The sequence below is a fragment of the Branchiostoma lanceolatum genome, chromosome 8 (assembly GCF_035083965.1).
Source record: "Branchiostoma lanceolatum isolate klBraLanc5 chromosome 8, klBraLanc5.hap2, whole genome shotgun sequence".
NCBI classification, from domain to species: Eukaryota; Metazoa; Chordata; class Leptocardii; order Amphioxiformes; family Branchiostomatidae; genus Branchiostoma; species Branchiostoma lanceolatum.
Window position 1 is genome coordinate 5,596,021 of NC_089729.1, and position 19,911 is coordinate 5,615,931.

Genomic DNA, 19,911 nt, shown 5'->3' on the forward strand with positions numbered 1-19,911 from the left:
CTACTAATGCTACGGTCACACTTGCACCGGTGCCCGTAGGGTGCAGCCCCGGCCGGGCCCCGAAGACACAAATTTGTCCCGGTGGACTGCTGGACACCGAAAAGGCATCTCTCGGTGTTCTCACGATTAGATCACGGCTCCTATTTGCCTCGCGTTACGTTACATTAATACGTCAATGTTGTCCGCAGACGACAGCGTTCGTTTATTTCGCCATTCATCATCACGTTCATTTTTAGCAAACGTCTAGATGCGTCGGCTGGTTTGACCGGTGCTCTACTGAGTTACTCCACGTAACTACAACAGAGCAGCTAAACAACATATAGTTTACGTCCGACGTTGATTGGGTTGCGATGCACGTTTACGTGGACAAAACATAACGTTACAGTCGGAGGCATTGCAATATTACAACTTACAAGGCGTCTCACCTACCGATGTTTGCTCGACCTTTGCCCCCAGCCGCACGTTACCTGATACCGTCTGTTTAACATAACAGTCTAAATATAGACCAGGTAAGCCCCGAGTAGAACAGTGACGAAGCGGCAGTGAAACTAACAGTTTATCCCGTCCTTTGCGTTTATGCGTTGGTGTCAGACAAGAGAATTATTCAAGCGGATTCCATTCCCCTTGTGTCAGCAGGACGACTAGGTGTATTTTGGTGAACAACGCAACAGGTGAGTCATGAAAAACACCCTTTACCTGCGGGCGCAAAGGGGTAAATGGTTTCGTCCTTGTGTGGGCGAATTAACTTCCTCTACTGTGAAATTGCTGTCGGCTATTCAGCATATCATTCAGCTGTCAGCTTTAAGCATACGTACAAAAACAATTACATAACCATAGCTCAGCTACTGATCGGCAGTTTGATGGATGAGCTATAGTATAGAAATTCTTATTTTTCAGGAAGCCAGCATGAGTCAGCCAAGAGTAGTACTCGAAGATTCTAGAACTAGCTTCCGTGTGTACTTCCCTGATGCCGCTATATCTCGTTCAGTCATGTTTTCTGTGTTCAGTAAGGCCTCTAATGACACAGCACACGTCTTACCCGTCTTTGTGGTAGTGTTTGGCCTGCTATATGGTTGCATTTTTTGCTAACTTGATCACTTGTGTACGTGGTATGTGTACGTGGTAACGGGGCAAATGACATCACCTGAGGGGGAATCCCCCTGACGCTGCTTACGTTGAATGTGAAGTGTTTATCCACTTCCCCTTGTTGGAAACCACCAGCTGCTACTTTTCGCACACATCCCAAGCAACAAATGAAGCATGATGTGCTATGATAAGTGAAATTTAGTTAACTCCCAAGTTTTTTTGGGGGGGGGGGGGGGGTGGGCATGGGTAACTTCAAAATAGACCCCAGTTGTAATCTAGAAAGTTTCATAACCCAACTTATGTAATGGCAAGGCTTATTGCTTTGTTTCATGAGGAATATCAAAGTAGGTGTGACTGCCGGTACTTAGCAATAGTCCCAACATTACCATGCAATGGATGTGACCATTGGTTTTTCGTTATTTTTTATCTATTTATTCAGATTTACAACATGTGTGGAAGGATTGACATAACAGGTGACTATCGCTTTTTCAGGATGTCAACCCGGCCCAGACTGTAAGGTTTGATCCACTCACACCCGGGAAGGACCCCCTTTTCGATAAGTGGCGCGGGTTCTTTAACGTGTTCGAGGTGTGGCTCTCCTCAAACACGAGACCTCCATTTAACGTCCAATCCGAGGGACGGCCCTAACCGGCTAGGTATTTATTTACACCTGAGTGAAGTGAGAAAAGTCGTGTAAAGTGCCTTTACCAAGAGCACAACGTCAACGGGACAAATCAGGGGACCCCGGATTTGAACCCAGGACATCTTGGGTTCTGGGACAACTAAACGGCGTGCCACCGAGCTGCCATATTATTCGTAGGTACCGTGCGGTATATGCCAGATAAATGACAATGAGCGCCCCAGCGTTCCCCCTGTCCTTGACGGTCTCATTGGAACGGTCGTTAGACAGCCATGTAAGACGGGGCGTGGACCGCTTCATGAGAAGATGCTCCCAGGTTGTGTCATCTACTACGTTAAGCAGTCGTCAGACGTGGAACCAAGACACTGTCCCTTGCATAAACTTTGAGGTACAGCCAAGAACCTCTAATACATATGACACTGCAGAAGAATTCTTCTGTTTTTTGCGATTAGAATGGTGCAAGGGGTCTATATTCGGGCAAGGATGGCTTACTCCTGAGGAGAACACAGATGCTTTTTCCAAAACCGAGAGAAACACTCCAACTCACCCTGATATTGCACTGAAAACATTTGCCCTGGGTGCCTTTAAAGAGAGAAGCACATTCGTCAACCACTATGACGTGTCAGACCGTGACTCCGGGTCTGAATACGACTTGAGGTGCCTTGAGAGACAGGTGACCTTTGAACATGACCGGAGACAGCTCGTGGTTCTTTTCAAGCCATCCGAAGACGAAGGTCTTCAGAAGTTCGAAGTGGATTATGACAACTTGGAGGATTACATCCTTGTCGACGACAGCAATGTGCAAACAGAACTGTACTTCTTCCTCAAGCATCCACTAAAGGTAGAGTTGAGTCATGTCGTTGTTACAAGATTCTAGTTATAAAAGTTATATATATATAAACTTTCTCATTTATAATTCCGTTCTTCCGTGGTTTTCAATCATTGTGGGCCGTAACCATACAAAACATAACGTGTAACCAATCCTTTTGTTCTACAATTGTTTTAGGTATTCAGAGCTACCAATCCAGACAGCGGCTTTCTTCTTGACAGGATCCAATCTGTCAACACGAAGACAGTTTGGAGGCGTACAACATCATTTGCAGGGTGCACAACTCAAGATCTCGGATATTCGTCTTGTCTCCAGTTGGTCATTGATAATGACGGTACCGTAACCGACACCCCCCATGCTGTCCTCAGCCGCATGTGCCAGAGTTGTGGCTTTACAGCACACTATGTGTCTGTGCAAGTTATTGAACCTTCAGCTCTGCCGCGGGCACCTTCACTGACACACTTCGAGTCTGAGTACGCACTGCGCGTATTTCTGTCCCGTGGGTACAGTGTGACGGACCAGGTCAACCGGTTTTTCTTTCAAAAACTTGCAAAACTTGAATGCGAAGAACGACTTGGTCCGACTTTTGTCTGCGAAATACTTCGACGGCTCACACTGACTATGGAGAGTAACAGGTGATCATCTTTATCGCTAGACTACACTGTTGAAGATAAATATTTTTCCATATGTTAATATTCAAATTTGGTGTGAACTACATACGCCCAGTAGTGCCTAATGTTTGTGTTCATGCGTGTCCGTAGTTATTTGAAGTGGAAGTGATGAGTAGGCAGGAAGTGAGTGGCAAGATGGGTCACCGCAAAGGTCAGAATTTCAGGAGAGGCAGAAAGTCTAGTTTTGCGGCGGTAGAACTAATTAAGCAGACATGACAGTCCAGATCATGGGTTCAATGGAAGAGGCTACTATTTCACGGGAAGGTATTGTTTTTGGTCTGTCTGTTTGTATTTTCGCTGTTATATATTTTCCATCTGCTAGTCACGTTCACATGCAGTAGAGTGACAAAAAGTGATGTTAATCAAAACTTTATGAACTGAATTTACTGAAATCAAACAAGACATACGAGGAACTTTCAATATTGCATGGAGCCGTGAGATCTTCGAACTCTTGTTGTAGATTTGTGGACATCGATACTGCACTACGCAATCTACTGGCCATGAAGGACACGATCCTGGAGGCAGAGCAGACCCAGTTCCCGACTGCCCATCGTATGGTGCGCCGCGTCTTCCTCACACCGACCCGCCTGATGTTCATGCACCCGGAGATAGTACGGGATAACAGGTTAGACATTATCTTGTTAACTCTGCTCAGCTCAAATATGCCAGCAGTTCCGTCATTCCTACCTTTGGATAAGTGTCAGATATGTGACGAAGTTGTCTATGTACAGTATTACAACGATTTATTCATTTTTTTGGCGACGCCTCAGGGGCGAGCCAAATTTTTACTATATTGTGTGCAGATTGCAAGAATTCTAGGAATTGTACAGGAATTTAAAAAGTCCATGGGATGATAACTCAAGAATGCCTGGATGTATTGTCTTCATATTTTGTAGGTGGGGAGGTCTGTGGGGGAGACCTTGTAATGATTGGATTTTGGGCCCCCTAGCGACTTTCTATGGTACTGCAGGGGGACTTTCACTTTTCAAATCTCGTCTTCTGAACATGCTATAGTCATGATTTTTAAGTGGTGGATAGCTCTTTGTTAGGAAAACATGTCCTGTAGATTTGGACCCCCTAGCGGCTTTTTTTGAACTGCAGGAGCTGATTTTGACTCAAACTTTGAAAGAATAACGCAAGAAGGGGATGACGGATCATCATAATTTTTGGTGTGTAGATAGCTTAAGTGATGATTTACATAATCATATGCCAATTATGCAAACCAATTGCATAATTAATGAGGACAGTTAATAGATCAGCTGCATTCTATTATAGGACTCTCAAACACATGACATATGCAACTGAGAAAGATATAAATATCGATAGATATCAACTATGCAAATTGATACTTAATTTGCATAATCAATAACAAAATACTATAAATCCATAGTGGTAAATGATGGGGATTTAATTTTTGCACCATTTGGAAGTTAAGTAAATGTGGCCACTATTAGACACAAATCTTGCATAGAGGGCCTCATTTACATAATTTATGAGGAAATGGTACGATATCTTTTTTGTGAAAACAAGATTTTCATACATTGGACAACTTGTGTTATTTTGGTAGAGAAGGTGATCGACTGATATGATTTATGCCGCTTATGCGAGGTCCTTATTTGCATGTTAAAAACGAAAACGTTAACAGAGACCACCGTCGCCATGGCAACATCTTTTTATGTTGCCAATCTTGTTTTGCTTCCATTTGTTGTAACTAAATACCTGGTGGCTCACACTGATGTACATGTTTGTTAATTTAACGTTTATACATAGGATCTTACGGAAGTACGGTGCTGACAACTTCATGAGGGTGTCCATTCGTGACGAAGACTTTGTCAAGCTACAGGCGGTCGGTCGGCTGATCCCAGGCGAGGAGGAGGCGACCTTTACACGTGTCAAACATTATCTTCAGAACGGGCTGGACGTCGGAGACAGGTACAGATAGAGAATCCTCATCAGTTTAGAAAATAATCTGCAGTACTATGTATGACTTAAAAGAAACAATCAAGCGTACAATGCTAAAAGGGTATGTCTTGTTGTTTCCGATTCTCTCTTCCGGCGGAAGACGGAAGGGTGTACATTGACCATCTGTTACATTGTATTTGCTGTGTCATTTGAAACCAGGTGCACCCAATGCTTCTTAAATCAAAAGTCTTTACCTCGCAGGAACTACGTCTTTCTAGCTGCGTCTAACAGCCAACTCAGGGAGCACAACGTCTGGTTCTACGCTTCCGACGGGACGAACACAGCCGAGTCCATCAGAAGAGAAATGGGAGACTTCTCTCACATCGGGTAATTTCTTTCCCAATTAGAACTATCCTACGTGAATCTTAAAATCTAATCAGATAAGAGGAAAATCGATTCATGACCTTAACTATTAACTATAACAAAACTAGCGTCAATTTTGTTTCTTCTGTCTTGTTCAGATGCCCTGCTACCGTGCTTGCACGCATGGGCCAGTGCTTCTCCAACACCGAGCCAAGTGTGATCGCCCAGAAGTCTGCAAGGGTGGTGGTCAAAATACCTGAAATTGAAGATGGCAACGATCCGGTGAATTCCAAAGTATACTGTTTCTCTGATGGCATTGGCAAGATATCACAGTCTCTGGCAAAGAAGGTACACTTAAAGTTTGTACTTGTGTTTTTATATCTCTAACACAATGTGTCTTATGTCTAAGTAAAGCGACGTCGTTTCACTCCAGGTGTGTAGAGAGATACAAAAGACAGAAGTGCCGTCAGCCTACCAGATCCGGTACGGAGGGGTCAAGGGTGTGGTGGCGGTCGATCCAAAGCTTCGCCGAGATGTAATGCAAGTTCGGCCGAGCATGATCAAGTTCACGTCCTCGGACGAGAATATTGAGATCTGCATGACCAGCCATCCAGGTAACTCAAACAGCATGGATTTTACCCTTGTTGAATTAATCAGGTTTTGCCAAATTGCAACTACTTATTGGAGGCTACCTTAAAGATTCAATGACCATAAACATATACATGTATTTCATTCATGTTCAAGGGATCTACCGTACTTGCACCCAGCTATGTTTGTGTTTACGACCTCTATGCACTTTTTGTCGTTCAAGTGGACTCAAAATTATTTTTGGTCAGTTACCAAATTTCTCTTCCAGCTCGACTGTACCTGAACAGACAAGTGATCACCATCCTATCAGCGTTAGGCGTTCCTGACCAGACCTTTCAGATGCTGCAAGAGGAGATGCTCCAGAATCTCTCCGACATGCTCGTGAGAGAAGACGTGGCCTTCAAATCTCTGAAGAGAAGGGCGCAACCACTTGGGCTGCCTTTGGGCAAACTGTCGCGTTGTGGACTCCATGTCACCACAGAACCGTTCTTCAGGGCAATGCTACAAAAGATGTTCACCTGTTTCCTCGGTACGGAATACTTTCTTCCATGGTCTTCTTCTGTGTCCACTCCAAGTCAGACATTTCAAGTCAGCGATGCCACAACTATTTCATGCAATGATATCCTGTACACGGTTAAAACTTGTTGATATGAGACTGTTTTATTCAGTAACATACTGCTACTAGTACTTGTCAAAGACAGTAATTTCTTTGAATTGACGCCTTCATTATTCCACACAACGAACAAGGGGTTTTCTTTGTACATTCACGCAAACGTTATTATTCTTACAGGAGAAGTACGACGAAGAGCGAGAATAGAAATCCCAACCGAGTTCGGACGGAACATGCTGGGTGTTCTGGACGAGACAGGCACACTTGAGTACGGAGAAGTCTTTGTCCAGTACACGGAGGATATCACGGGCAAGGGCGGCGAGTCCAAAGTGCTGACAGGGGAGGTAGTTGTGACACGGAACCCGTGCTTCCACCCGGGAGACGTCCGGAAACTCAGCGCAGTCGACGTTCCCGAACTGCATCACATGGTTGACGTCATCGTCTTCCCCTCCAAAGGACCGCGGCCGCATCCTAACGAGATGTCTGGAGGAGACCTGGACGGAGACGAGTACTTCGTCACCTGGTATCCAGGTTTGATATTTCCGAAGCCCAATCAGACGGCCATGGACTTCACAGCACAGCCGAAGAAACTGCTATCAAGTGTCAAAACCCACGACATCGAAGACTTCATTGTTGAGTACATTGCAAATGACAGACTCGGCCAGATTGCAAACGCGCATCTCGCTTTTGCGCACACCGAGAAGGAAGGTATCTTTTCCAGCAGATGCCTTGGACTAGCTGAAAAACATTCCGATGCTGTAGATTTTCCAAAGACAGGGGTATGCCCCTCTTTAGAAAAGAAGGAGAGACCTTTGGAATATCCAGACTTTATGGGAAAGAAGAAAGGTAAGACAACGAGACGGTCAGAGGCAGTCCAGGGCAAGATGTACCGGGAGTGTCTGGCGATTGAACGGGTTTGCAGTCACCTACACAAGGACAAGGACACGAGGGATCAAAGAATCAAAATTGACCCAGCTTTCGTCCACCAAGACTACAAAAAGTACGCTGTGTCTTCTCTCCGGGCAAGAGACCAGTACAATGAGAAGCTGCAGGATCTGATGAGTCAATATGGGATTGCAACAGAGGCTGAGGCCGTCTCAGGATGTATCGTCAGGATGCACCACCACATGGAGGACCGATACGAGAGGTATGAGGCAGAAAGAATCGCGAAGGATCGGATCGCCCACCTTCGAAAACAGACCAGACAGGAGTTCTTTGATGCATTCGGGGGTGAAGAAAACATAGACTTAGACCACTGTCCTGAAAAGGTCATGGCAAAAGCATCTGCCTGGTACCACGCCTCCTACAGCTCGGGTAATCCTAATCGTCTTAGCTTCCCATGGGTGGTGGCAGATGTTCTGGCTATGTTGAAGAAAAGAACAACACACACTCCTCCCATAGTTCAACAGCCAGTCTGCAACAGAATCACCAGAGACTTAGCTGAAGAATACGGGGCTCAGTTATATACTACCGGCGTTACGGATGTGATCCTTTCACGAGTTGGCGGATACAGTGAAGGCCGTCGACGAACTCACGTTCTGATGTACCTTAGACAGTACGCTACTGCCATGCACCTCGTTTCCTTCCTGTTGCAATGGGGAAAGAAGCACATGGTTTTGGGAGAACAGCGTTCTCAGATTAACCAGACAAACCTACTTTTCCTCTTCATGACTTATGCCGTCAAACAAGGCTTCTTTAAAGACTTGGGCATGCCAACGGAAAGCGAAGCCGCAAGCCGCAAGCCGTTCCAACGACCAAAGGAACCGTACCTAGCAGAAGGGAGAGCTATGGGAGAACTTTCCATCAGTTTCCTGAAACATTTGAGTTCTTACGAATTCCTGGAAACTTCCCATGTAGCTATTCACGGCAGTTCGCTACCACTACCCCGTAGTACCAGAGAGAATCTGCGTGGCAAGGCGCTAATGGCGTATCACCTATTGGCACAGACAGGAGACATTCGGCAGCTAGCAAGCACCACGGACACTCACAAGGAAATCTGGGAATGGGGCATGGAAATACCACCGAATTTGTGGGACCAATACTTCTACAAACGAGAGAAGACGGTAAGGCATATGCATTCTATTGAATCAATATCTATTGCTACCTGTGATGCATATGAGAAATAAAAGGCTTATATACGAAAGGTCATATATGAATGTGACATGTCTCCTTAAAATATTTTTCAACTGATCATAAATGTATGTGCACTACAAGAGAACACTCATTACCAGTTAATAACGGTAGGGTATTCATGACTTTTAAAGAAGAGTTGTTCTAACTTTGAGTACCCAGCTATTGTAGTCTTTCAGGGATATCGATAGAATGTTCCATACGTACATTTTGGAAGTAGATGAAAACAGGTATAGTAGTTTACTACAAGAGCACCGTCGTTTCATTCAACCTTCATGCATATGGTTTTGTTTTTCCTCGCAGCGAGAGCAGGAGCTATCGGCAGAGACTGGTGCACACCAGGTTCATGTCAGGGTACAGCGCCGAGTCCGTGGACCGTGGCGGGGATTCTTGTCTGCAATTGGTATGGAGGAAAGCATCAATAGGCTGCACCTAGTCATGGACAATTTGATTGATAGATTCAAGAATTATCCCAGAAGACCTAAGTCCCGGCGGTACAAATCTAGATAGAGGACGACATCAAAAGTGAGCAAAGTATGAAATGCATGTAATCTATGGTTTCCACCAGCACCAAACTTTTTTCTTCGCATTTAACATTAGCTTCTGTAGTCTTTAAATGTAAGAAACTCGCATGCATTGATGTATATACATGTACGTATATGCTTGACCTTTAGGTTAGCATGTGTCAACATAACAAATATGTCAACGTAACTTATAAGTATGGTATAGGGAACAAGGTTATGTACAATAAATGGATTGTAAGATTATTTACTGATATTGAGTCAATTCCTCATAACTACTGTATCCTTGTTTAGCAGCCCGACTCTTCCTCAGATCTACAGATGTAATGTAAACATCAAAGACTTGTCAAACGACACACAAGAACCCTAGAAAATGGCAAAATATGCTGTAAACATCATATTCAACACCGTAACGTGTATATTCAATACAAACATGCACAACAAATGTACGTTATCCGATACTGTGGATGGATTGCCAAACGGCACACCACGTGATTCAGATAGGTAACAGGGTCTCTCCTTGGTGCTGAAACGGTGATTGGCACAACATCACTCCATGGCGTTGTGTTCATAAACTCCGCTTTTACGTAGTTAAAGATGCGACCCATCTCCTAAACTGCATCCGAAACTACTTTTTCTTTTTTTCTTTTTGGATGAATATATATGTATGACACGTACAAATTAAGTATCTCTGACAAACACCCCATATGATCAGTGGAATACTCGGTCGTCAACAGAAAATAGTTTGAATCAACGGGCCTGCAGTGCATTACGTACCAGAGCATTCGAACACAATTCCTTACGGTCAGCAGTGTTTTCACAATATCCGTAGCGTATAGTGACTGAATGCCGATGTTGTAGTTATTGCCAATGTCGTTTGCGAGATAGATAAAGTTAGTGTATCGGAATTCCCCATGGTTCATAACCGTCACCATGATTGCGGCTTGTCTAATAAATCCCGCAATCATGTTTTCATGCTGACCGGTCGGCTTTAGATGATTGGATTGTTGGACAAGTTGTACTTTATCCTACGCACAACGAGCCTATCGTCCATCGAGCTGATTAAATCACGCCGGAAATTATTAACTCCAATTTAAAACGTACACGCGCTGTGTAATGAAAATCGTGTCGTGGACGTCACAGTGTCGAGATTGGTTACTCATCATTCGATGTTCTTCACACAACATTTGGTCCGTACATGTCACAGGGAAAGGAAATGAAACTAATCTAATTAGCATAATTGATAGGCCAGTTGTCCTGGGCTCCAGACTCAAGGTCAGTGCCAATCCCATGGGTGTTGGGGCACCAGTCAACCGCGAAGTGCATGGAATTTCAATCAATCTCCAACTTTTCCGAAAGAGAGCAGAGTAATAGACGGTATTCTGAATCAGTCACCTGATATGGCACTTAACGTTTACGGCAGTTAAGATGATAGTGTTGAAAAAGTTTCCTACGCAGTCAATACTACAGGAAAGTAAGGCGTATCTGGTTCCAATTGGAATTGATTTTGGATCTATTTTTAGATTCCCCAAATCAATCCGCATCTGACCGGAATGCGTAGGCGTGTCATGACGTATTATCAACATTTCTTGGAAATAACACGAGAACGTACATATATCCCGCCACAAAGCCAGGCACAATGAATACTCGTGAATATCACTAGTAAGCACGTCCCAGGAGGAGAACGCATTATCGCCCGGGCAATAAGAACTTCGCACCCGCCTTATCCAGTAATCCGCTCACGCAGTGATAGCCGAGACTTCGGCCCGCCGGGATGTGATGTATACAGGTCAGAGCGCCGCTGCAGTGCCGGCATAAATTTCCCTCGCAGAGTCAACGTACCGACGGCAAGGCCATCACTTCCGGTACCGCCAGGTGTTTTTAGAAGACTGCGTAACGGTTGTGTGTGTGGACCTACAGGTAAGACATGTTTGTTACCGTGTAAATCGCGTGACACGCAGGCACCCTTCCACGTCCGTAATTTACTTGACCAGACGTTTATCTATATTTCATCTAGCTCGTTACATGTCCTAATGCAATTATATCCTTAAAGTTGCCGAGGAATCTGATCAAATGTCTGTATATTCACATTTTGACCTTGCTTTCTCTTGTAGTTCCATCATGTATACAGTATATCACATATGCCAGTACAGCCTTAGTTTAACACATTTATTGCCATTACATGGCTTGGCAGGATCGTATGACATCTTACGTCACAATACGTGAGGAAGTTACCAAGTTTCCTCCAGCTGTCTTCGGTAGTTTATCACGTCGCCATGGTAACCTACATGATCATGCAACCGACTCTCCACACGGCAGCGTGACCTTTATTCACACACTGACCTACCTGTGGTCCGTATCCAATATGTTCATCACCACTGCACCTTTAACCAACCATTGCCGCGTCTCCCGGCTTAATTGGTCACACAATATTCCGTCCAATGTCAAACCCCGTATCGCGCACATTCCCTAACGACTCTAATATAGATCTGTCCTAGCGTATTCCCCCATTACATGGTTATTAGGTTGGGTGTTCCCATGCATGAAATCATTCGGAATAGGGGATCTGCATCCTGCTATTGGGAGGGCCAAACGTTTGCCGTGTTGCAGGAGGGCCGCACCATGTAGGAGAATTCCCGCCGGACCCGCTCACCAGCTCCAGAACGATGAGTAACGACCAGCAGGCGGTGGAGGTGACGACATCCCGGCGTGGGAGTTGGGAGGAGGGGGTGGCGAGCAGCCTGAGACGCACAGCTGAGAGCGGCTACAGCACCCGAGGGGGGTACCTGTGCAACCTGGCGGGGAGGCTTTAATGTTACCTTCACACCAGGTGAGTCATACATCCCTCAAACAATGTGTGGCAGACATCCTCACCCTGAAGCTTTCATACATGATATGATATAAAACAGGCACGCAGTGTGCTGCGTCTAGCTTTACAATTTCAGTCAGCTCAATTCGCCCTCATAGATATACTCTGCACTGTAACAATCTAGACATTCATAGAAACCAAAGATGACCTTTATCTCACCGATGAAAGCAAAACTACGCAGTATTAAGATATATCTTGGACAAAATGTCTTACTTACGACGTACACATAGGGATATACGCGGTGCTTAAAAGACCATTTTGTATTTCTAATGCCATACCGAGGCACAAGGGTGCACCAAATGTTTACATATGACGTATTCAATTAAGACATGCTATGAGAATGTTGGTCGGGAAAAAATACAATATTTATATATTATCCGATACACCACTGATTATGAATATTGATTCCGATGTGTTGATATGATGAAACTTGACGTGACATATACAGACGACGTCATCCATTGTTGGTGCGGCACCCCCAGCCTGACGGGAGTCACGCCATGGCCCCTTCCTTGGGTGATAGTCATTAAACTTTCAACGATCCAATTTCTGGCAGCAACACAGTCTACAATGGCAGTAAAGAAAAACAATAATTGGCCCGCGTTGGTCCGTAGCTCCGGATAGTTCACTTTTAATGAATCTCTTTTCTCTTAAGGGTAGTTAACTATGAAGTTTATCATATCTTACAACACCCTGGGGCTACATAGTGCTTACCTGTAAGTGGTTCTAGAAGTAGAGACCAAGTGTGACATGACCAGTTCTATCCGCTTTCAACTGCCTTGAACCATTTCTGTGATGCGCCAATCTCAAGGCAGATAGTTTTGATTCGTACATTTTCTGTAGTCTCCATCATGACCCTCCGGTTGGCTATGAGCGAGGCAAATTGAACTCCCGAAGTCGGATATCTCCCTGCCAAATAACTAGTATTCTATCTTTTTGAACAAACTATTTTCCCGACCCACAAAATGGTCTGTCGGAGGCTACATTTTCTTGGCGGCACGCATTTTCCCGATTTCCCTGGCACAATCAATAAAAAACGTACCATTTTTTATAGAACTTACAAAAACGATGCCAGACGCCTCACATCTGCTTGGAAAACACACTCACCACTCCTCGTTCGTACACAAACTCAGAATTCGTCACCGCGAGATTGGAATGAAATATCCCCAATATGGACAATTGAGCGAGTCTAATCTTGGAACAAATTGGATTCAGGGGGTGAAAATGTCACGTCCCTTGCCAGGTATACGTTATATAGCTTAGGTCCAAACCTGTCGTTAAGGGGTATATTGGACTCCAAGCGATTTCTCTTAGTCGCAGTACAACTTACGAAGTCCAGGCACGTGAGGGCCCTGCACCTGGATGTCCAGTCACGAAACTAACGTAGGCCAGCTCCAGAACATTCCACTACACATATGTATTTCTTTCTGCACCTTTTCTTGTTGCTTCCTTGTCGGCGTCTTTGTTGCGTTCCCTCATCTTTTATCTCGTCGTTTCCAAGAGTGAACTGTACTTCATCTTGATCAACCCCTTGATCACTCTCTGTTTGGGGACCCTCCCCTGGGCGCCAGGCAGTGACATTGGACGGCAATAAAAACACACGTAGGCGTTCTAATGGAGTATTTTACACTAGCACTTGACAGCCATTTCTGGAAGGTAGGTCTTGGTCCACACAGAGCGGTGTAGTCGTGTCAATAGATCAGTTCCGTGAAGGTGAAACACAAAGGCAACATCAATCTTTTTGGAGTTTAGAATCCACAATCCGAAACCCTGGGGTAGCGTTTGGTGAGATTTGAAACCCGCTATCACCCTGAATACTGTTTTATCCTAAAGATGGTTGACGTACCTGACCCAAGTTGCTGAGCAGATTCAGGCCTCACCAATCATTCTGTCAGGAAGTTGATTAAAGAATTGAATTTCATCAATCTTCACTACACTTAACTTCAGGCCGTAACTGATATCTGATGTATCATCTTAATGGTAAAAGATGACCTTTAAAAATGGCAAAAGTAACACTGTAAACTTTATTTTCTACATACCCGTAGAGGATGAGAGACGAACAGAACTGTTCATGAAACACTGTGACTTACTGCAAACAAAACGCATACCCCTGACCCTCGTTCGTTGAAGTCTCATTGATATGCGCTATGTGTTGTAACATTAGTATGATTTTCACTGCCACTGTGACTCACAACTGTTATAGACCTTCAGATGATTACAACGCATCAGTGTACATTGATAAGTTAGTTTGACAAGGTGGGTTGAGGTGGTCAGAATTAGGCCACGACGCATACAGAACGACATGAAATCAAAGCGATGACTCATGCCGTTCTCGTGTAAGCTAGATATATATGAGGCTTTTGAAAACGAATGTAAAACGTGTGAGAGATATTCGTCTGGTATAATACCCATCTGTCTGAAATCCCACTGTAGAGTCATGATGATATCAGTGGACTGTATATTGTTACTGAAGTGTATTACAGAGAAGAGATATCGCAAATCCCCTCTAGCAAATTGCCCTATACAAGAGAAATAAAGATTGAACAGGTCGACTTACCCACACATAAACTGGCAATAAAATTCACGCGAAGCTGATTTGCCACTTTGGCGTCGTTCCAAAAACTTTGCGATAACACATTCCATCTCTAAACCTCTATTGAGTTCTCTGAGTTTGACGGTTTAGAATTCGTGAGAGACTTCGATTTAAACATTATGCATTCAATTCTTAAGAACAAGGTAGCATTGGACTGGATAACACGATCGATAAAACTTTTCTCACCAGTGTGAGTCATTTCTTCTTTGCCATTCCAGTGTATTATTGTATTTATCAAGTACTGGTATTCGAGCCACGCAGTGGGACACCATTATACATTGTTGGGTGCTTGAGGCATAGTTGATTCCCGACACAAAGGTCGATGGATGATGATCACGGGTTGTTTCAATCTGAACGTTCTGAACTTCTGTACGTCGCGCCTCGCGGGTACCATTTAAAGTGGCTTTACAGCTTACGTGTGTTGTCTTTTCACGTCTTTGATCTGAGCTGACGACATACACGGTATTGTAGAGTAACAGAATAGATAATGTCAGCCTAACGTTAAGCTGAATCACTCATTGTTGTTAGTCTCTGATATTGAAGAAAACTGACAGATTTACACTACTTAAGTTTAGTGCATCACATGACCGCAACGTAACCGTGTAGACATGGCTCTCCGTCATACATCTCACATTTTTGTTAAGATATAGACAGAGGAGAGATAAGTAGGAATGATCGCTCCAATTTCCTGACTACAAAGTCCTTTCTTTGCACAACTTTACATTTAGCTCAAGTGCAGGTAGTTTACCTTGACAATGACCGGCATTATTGAGCATAATGAAGTATACGTGCATTCGGTCACGCCTAGCTGTCCACAAGTGCGCTTACATATAGATTGCATGACAAACGTGTGTTATGGTTCCAGGGGAGTTATCGGCTGGCAAAGAGCCAACTGAATAATCAGAAAGAGACAAATGGCGGGCACAACAATGGCGTAGCGTCTTCCGTAACTGCACTTTCGGTGAGCGGCATTGATCTTCTGTGACATTGTACACTCTATAGGATGCTTCGTTGCGCAATCGTTACAGAATTAAACCCGCACTTGACTTTTCATGAAGATGGAAACCACCAGGTGTTTGAGGTTGTTAAGTTGAATATCGGCTTTTACCAGATATTAACGCGAGTCGTGGGCCCGTGTCGGTCTTTGGGCTCATGGGTGGCGCAGTGTGGAATAACTCAGGATTCCTACAGAAACTTTGGGTCGCTGCGATAGGGGCACCACACCGGCCCTGGGAATAGTTGTTGTGTGTTGTACGGCAGGTTTGGCTACGATTTGGGATCTCTAGTAAACGATGATTTTGAAGCTTCTATGATATTCGTATTTTGACATTCGATATTCGTAAAATAAACGGCGCAGTTCTTGACACGCTCTTTGGCAACACAGTTGTAGCCTGGAGTAGCGACGTTAGGGGCGAACCAAAGCTACAAAGGCTGGACTCCAGGCTAACACAGTCGCTCAGATCAGTATACAAGGAACTGCATCCAGTGAGTCGAGGTCTAACTTTTCTTTCTAGCAGTGAACCATGTGTGCATCAACTCATTCAGCTGTTTGAAGACTTTGACTGTCGTATGTTGGTGATTGTAGGGTTGAATAGGATAAGACAGTTTTCAAATTCAGGACGGGCGTTATCCGGTTGCCATTCATGGCATGTATTTTACATGTTTTCATCCGCTGAAAATAACCTTGGTGTCCTGGCGACTCTGGTGCTGGAGTCAGGGTCAGCAGCGCCTTATTTACGACAATCATGTCGGAATGTTGAAGCAATCCTCTCCAACATCTCGGTCGAATACGACCTTCACCTTTCCACCCTGTGCACTTAATTCTCAAGTTTAAAACTTTGCAATTTAGCGCACGACTCGTGAGATATCATCTTTCCCTCCTCCTTGTCTTTCTAACAGAATAATAACTGCAATACATGGTGATGTATGACCCACTCTTGTGAACCCGGTTGCGGCTGTAATTGGGGGCGCCCTGCCCGTATAGCGGGGCATTAATTCTAGTTTCACGACCGGCCCACTCCGCAAGGACCCGATAGACGAAACAAGGAGCATTCCCGACCTATAAGTCGTGCAGAACCTATCCAGAATCTGCTCAGTTGAAGAAGGGGCTTCATCATTCGCTAATTGCATTCGAGTGACGAACAAGACTGATGCAGTTGCGCACGGCCCCGACACGAGAGAACTTTCCGTGCTCATCAACCCCGAGCCGCTATTACTATGATTAAACGTCAGGACGCCCTCCTCTGCATTCAAGTGACCCGATGTTGTCGGTAAATAGACCACCGACTATCGATTGGGCCCAAACCGCGCTGGCGTTATCTCCAGATGGGCCCGTCTCGCCCTGAAGTCAGTCTCGCTCGGGCGGTAGGTCGGGAGGTGCGCATCGAGGTCTCACGAGCAAGCCTTAGACCTGAGAGTTTCTCTGCCTATTCTTGAATTGGCCTTGTCCCGGTTGAGGAGAAACAACAACCATTGAACATCGATCTGGACATCAGGCTTCAGTTCACAATGACGTCTGGTTGTGCGCTGTCCGATACATGGTATGGTTGTCCCGTTCCTCCTCATTGTTTGTAGAATATTGTTTATTGACAAAAAATGTCAATGACGTTATGACTGTCGGTGTACATAAACGAAATTGACTTGCTTTTTCGTCTCGCTTGGCAAAATTTCTTGCGGAGAAGATAAAGAAATGTCGACTCGAATACGATCGTTGTAAACGTTACTATCTTGCATGCAACTATGTGCCTTCGTCCAAAAATGCGACATGGCGACAAAGTAACGTCTTGAAACTGTACGTTTTTGGAAAATGCCACTGTACATATGCCTTTCGTCATGGATCGGTAGAGAAATCGGTAGAACAGCTATTGTGGCCTCTGACAAACCGACTATCCCCGTAGTCTGACCTACTTCATGAAAAACCTATTACTGCGTATGTTTGATATTAGACCTCGACAACTGCTTCATAGAATCAAACTACGGCTTAAAGTAATGTATCGACTTTTTCATCAACGACTCGCGTCCAATTTCCATTCTAAATGAATTCGACTAGGAGACGTTACATGCAGGGGAATCGACTTTTCATGTTAGCGAGATTCTCACGTCTGGTCCCATTGTAGATCGGCGGCCGTTTCGGTCATTCTTTTTATCATTTTCGTCGTTTCCGTCTTTCAATGACGTAACTACTTGCAGAAAGATAAAACCATCCATTAAACTGAGACCATGCATGGCTACTAGCGCCGTCGTTAATATTCTCAAAGCAGATAAAACTTTCAGATGCCAAATTTGTGCTCTTATTGGATGGCTTGATGAGGGGATCAATGAGAAATCAGTAGGCTTGAAGGAGTAGTACCAAAAGTAATTTACTTCCAGGAGTAACTTGTTCAGTTTGCTGGCATAAAATGTGACCACAATAACAACGAAAAGCGGACGCGAGATCTAGATCTAGAAGTCCCGGGTTCGATTCCTGGCGCTCCTGGCTAGACTCTGTCCTACCTTCCCCAATCCACTTGTGTAGAAATGGGTACTCTCCAAGCAGAGCATGAGTTTCGGCTGGTTTTTGACACATGTTTAGGCGTTTTTGTCGGGATTTCTACTTTGTCATCTTTTTTTTGTTGGCTATACAAAAAAAAGAAGATGACAAAGTAGAAAGTCCGACAAAAATGCCTAAAAACATGTCAAAAACCAGCCGAAACCCATGCTCTGCTGGAGAGTAGAAATGGATACCTGGCTTTTAGTTGGAGACTAAAACTGAGGCAGTGACGGGAGAGGGATGGGCCCCGCCTTCCATCCATTTCAGTGCCCTAGACAATAACAACCCGCTGCCCCAACCGGGCCTCAAGAAGTATATGAGACTACACTTGCGTTTACCTTTTATAGGAAAAGAATATGAAAACGTATCACAACATCTATATCTGCTTGTTGAGGAATAGGAGAAAGTTGTACGACTGACACATTATCTTACTGCGACTATCCACGCTAGCTGAAGAATGACAATTATGACCTGGTCTAGATTTATAAACTGGACATTTTCTGCGCTTGTCTGTGACATTTTGACACTTTTTCATCTCGTTCAGAGACCTTGGTACAGAATAAAGACGTTAGTTTTGTAATGTTGTCCCGGAAGTTGCGGAATAATCGGATCTTTGGCTCCTAAACTGAATTTTCCTGACATGTGAAGTGGTATTGAACAATTAATGTTCCGCAACGCGACCATGCTGCCGTTCTAATTACTTCGTCCTCCACCTTAATCTGAGGAAATGTATCCAATTTTTGGTTTCATTTATATTTCATGGCGTGTCGCCTCCCGTTAATAATGTTTGAATTCAGCCGTGTCCTACTCATTTGCAGGATGAAGCCGTCCACGTGACACAATACTTAAAGGTGCCCTAGGCGATTTCAGGGGGTAAAACTTGAAATATTCTGGGAAAAAAATTCTGTTTTGTGAGGTTGAAATTGACATTTGCTTCCCCATATTAGCACATCTACATCATCATTTCAGACTTTGGGCATTTAAAAATAGCACAGAAGCAAGCCACAAAAGGAGAATATTATTTATTGGGTCCCCCCAAAAATCAGCCCAGAATCCAGCCGTAACCGTTTTCTGTCGACAATTTTCGGTAACTTCCGGCCGCGTGACGTCACAATGCCCAAGGACATTGAGCCATGACCACGTGATTATTTCTTCGGGTGCGTTCGGGACTTATCGGTCAGAATCGTGCATGCTCGGAAGATTTGAAATGATGGCTGGCCTCCAAGTGCTCAGATTTTCAATGAGTTCCCACCACACAACGACAACACATTTTTGCTCCATGATGGTCGATATGTAATGGTATAGTGTTATCTAAACTTACTATGGATAGAAATCAGAAAAAAAATTGATTTTGAATATATGACTTTCAGCGCCCTAATATTGCTTAGGTTGCCTTAAAAAAAAAACCGTTTAGTACATGCACATCGTCGAAGGCATATCAAGGATCATGTGACATGAGTTTTGTTCAGCTTGATAATATAACTTAAGTTGAAGAGTTCTGTTCAATTTAATAATATATGGCGTTTTCAGTACTACTAGTATGCGAAGAATCTGTTTGAAACTACAACGTGTGTTTGGAA

General features: G+C 44.2%; 2 protein-coding genes across 4 annotated transcripts in view; both read left to right on the forward strand.

Annotated features, from left to right (window-relative positions):
• Positions 1 to 1,876: 1,876 nt before the first annotated feature.
• Positions 1,877 to 8,164, forward strand: LOC136440528 (uncharacterized; the record flags this gene model as incomplete). Its single annotated transcript, XM_066436577.1, has 9 exons — positions 1,877 to 2,567; positions 2,733 to 3,190; positions 3,687 to 3,851; positions 4,997 to 5,158; positions 5,390 to 5,515; positions 5,650 to 5,839; positions 5,925 to 6,105; positions 6,348 to 6,608; positions 6,870 to 8,164. Coding segments are annotated over exons 1-9 (3,474 nt in total), but the record flags the coding sequence as incomplete, so codon positions are not given.
• Positions 8,165 to 11,095: 2,931 nt separating this feature from the next.
• Positions 11,096 to 19,911, forward strand: part of LOC136439804 (ATP-sensitive inward rectifier potassium channel 12-like) — a 61,733-nt gene continuing 52,917 nt past the window's right edge. The window contains exons 1-2 of one of the 3 annotated variants that reach the window (XM_066435400.1): positions 11,096 to 11,260; positions 11,951 to 12,170. The gene's annotated coding sequence lies outside the window, so the exon portion shown is untranslated. Of the gene's footprint in view, positions 11,261 to 11,813; positions 12,171 to 16,821; positions 17,343 to 19,911 lie in introns of those variants that run through there. The other 2 variants (XM_066435399.1, XM_066435401.1) reach the window with 2 other exon arrangements.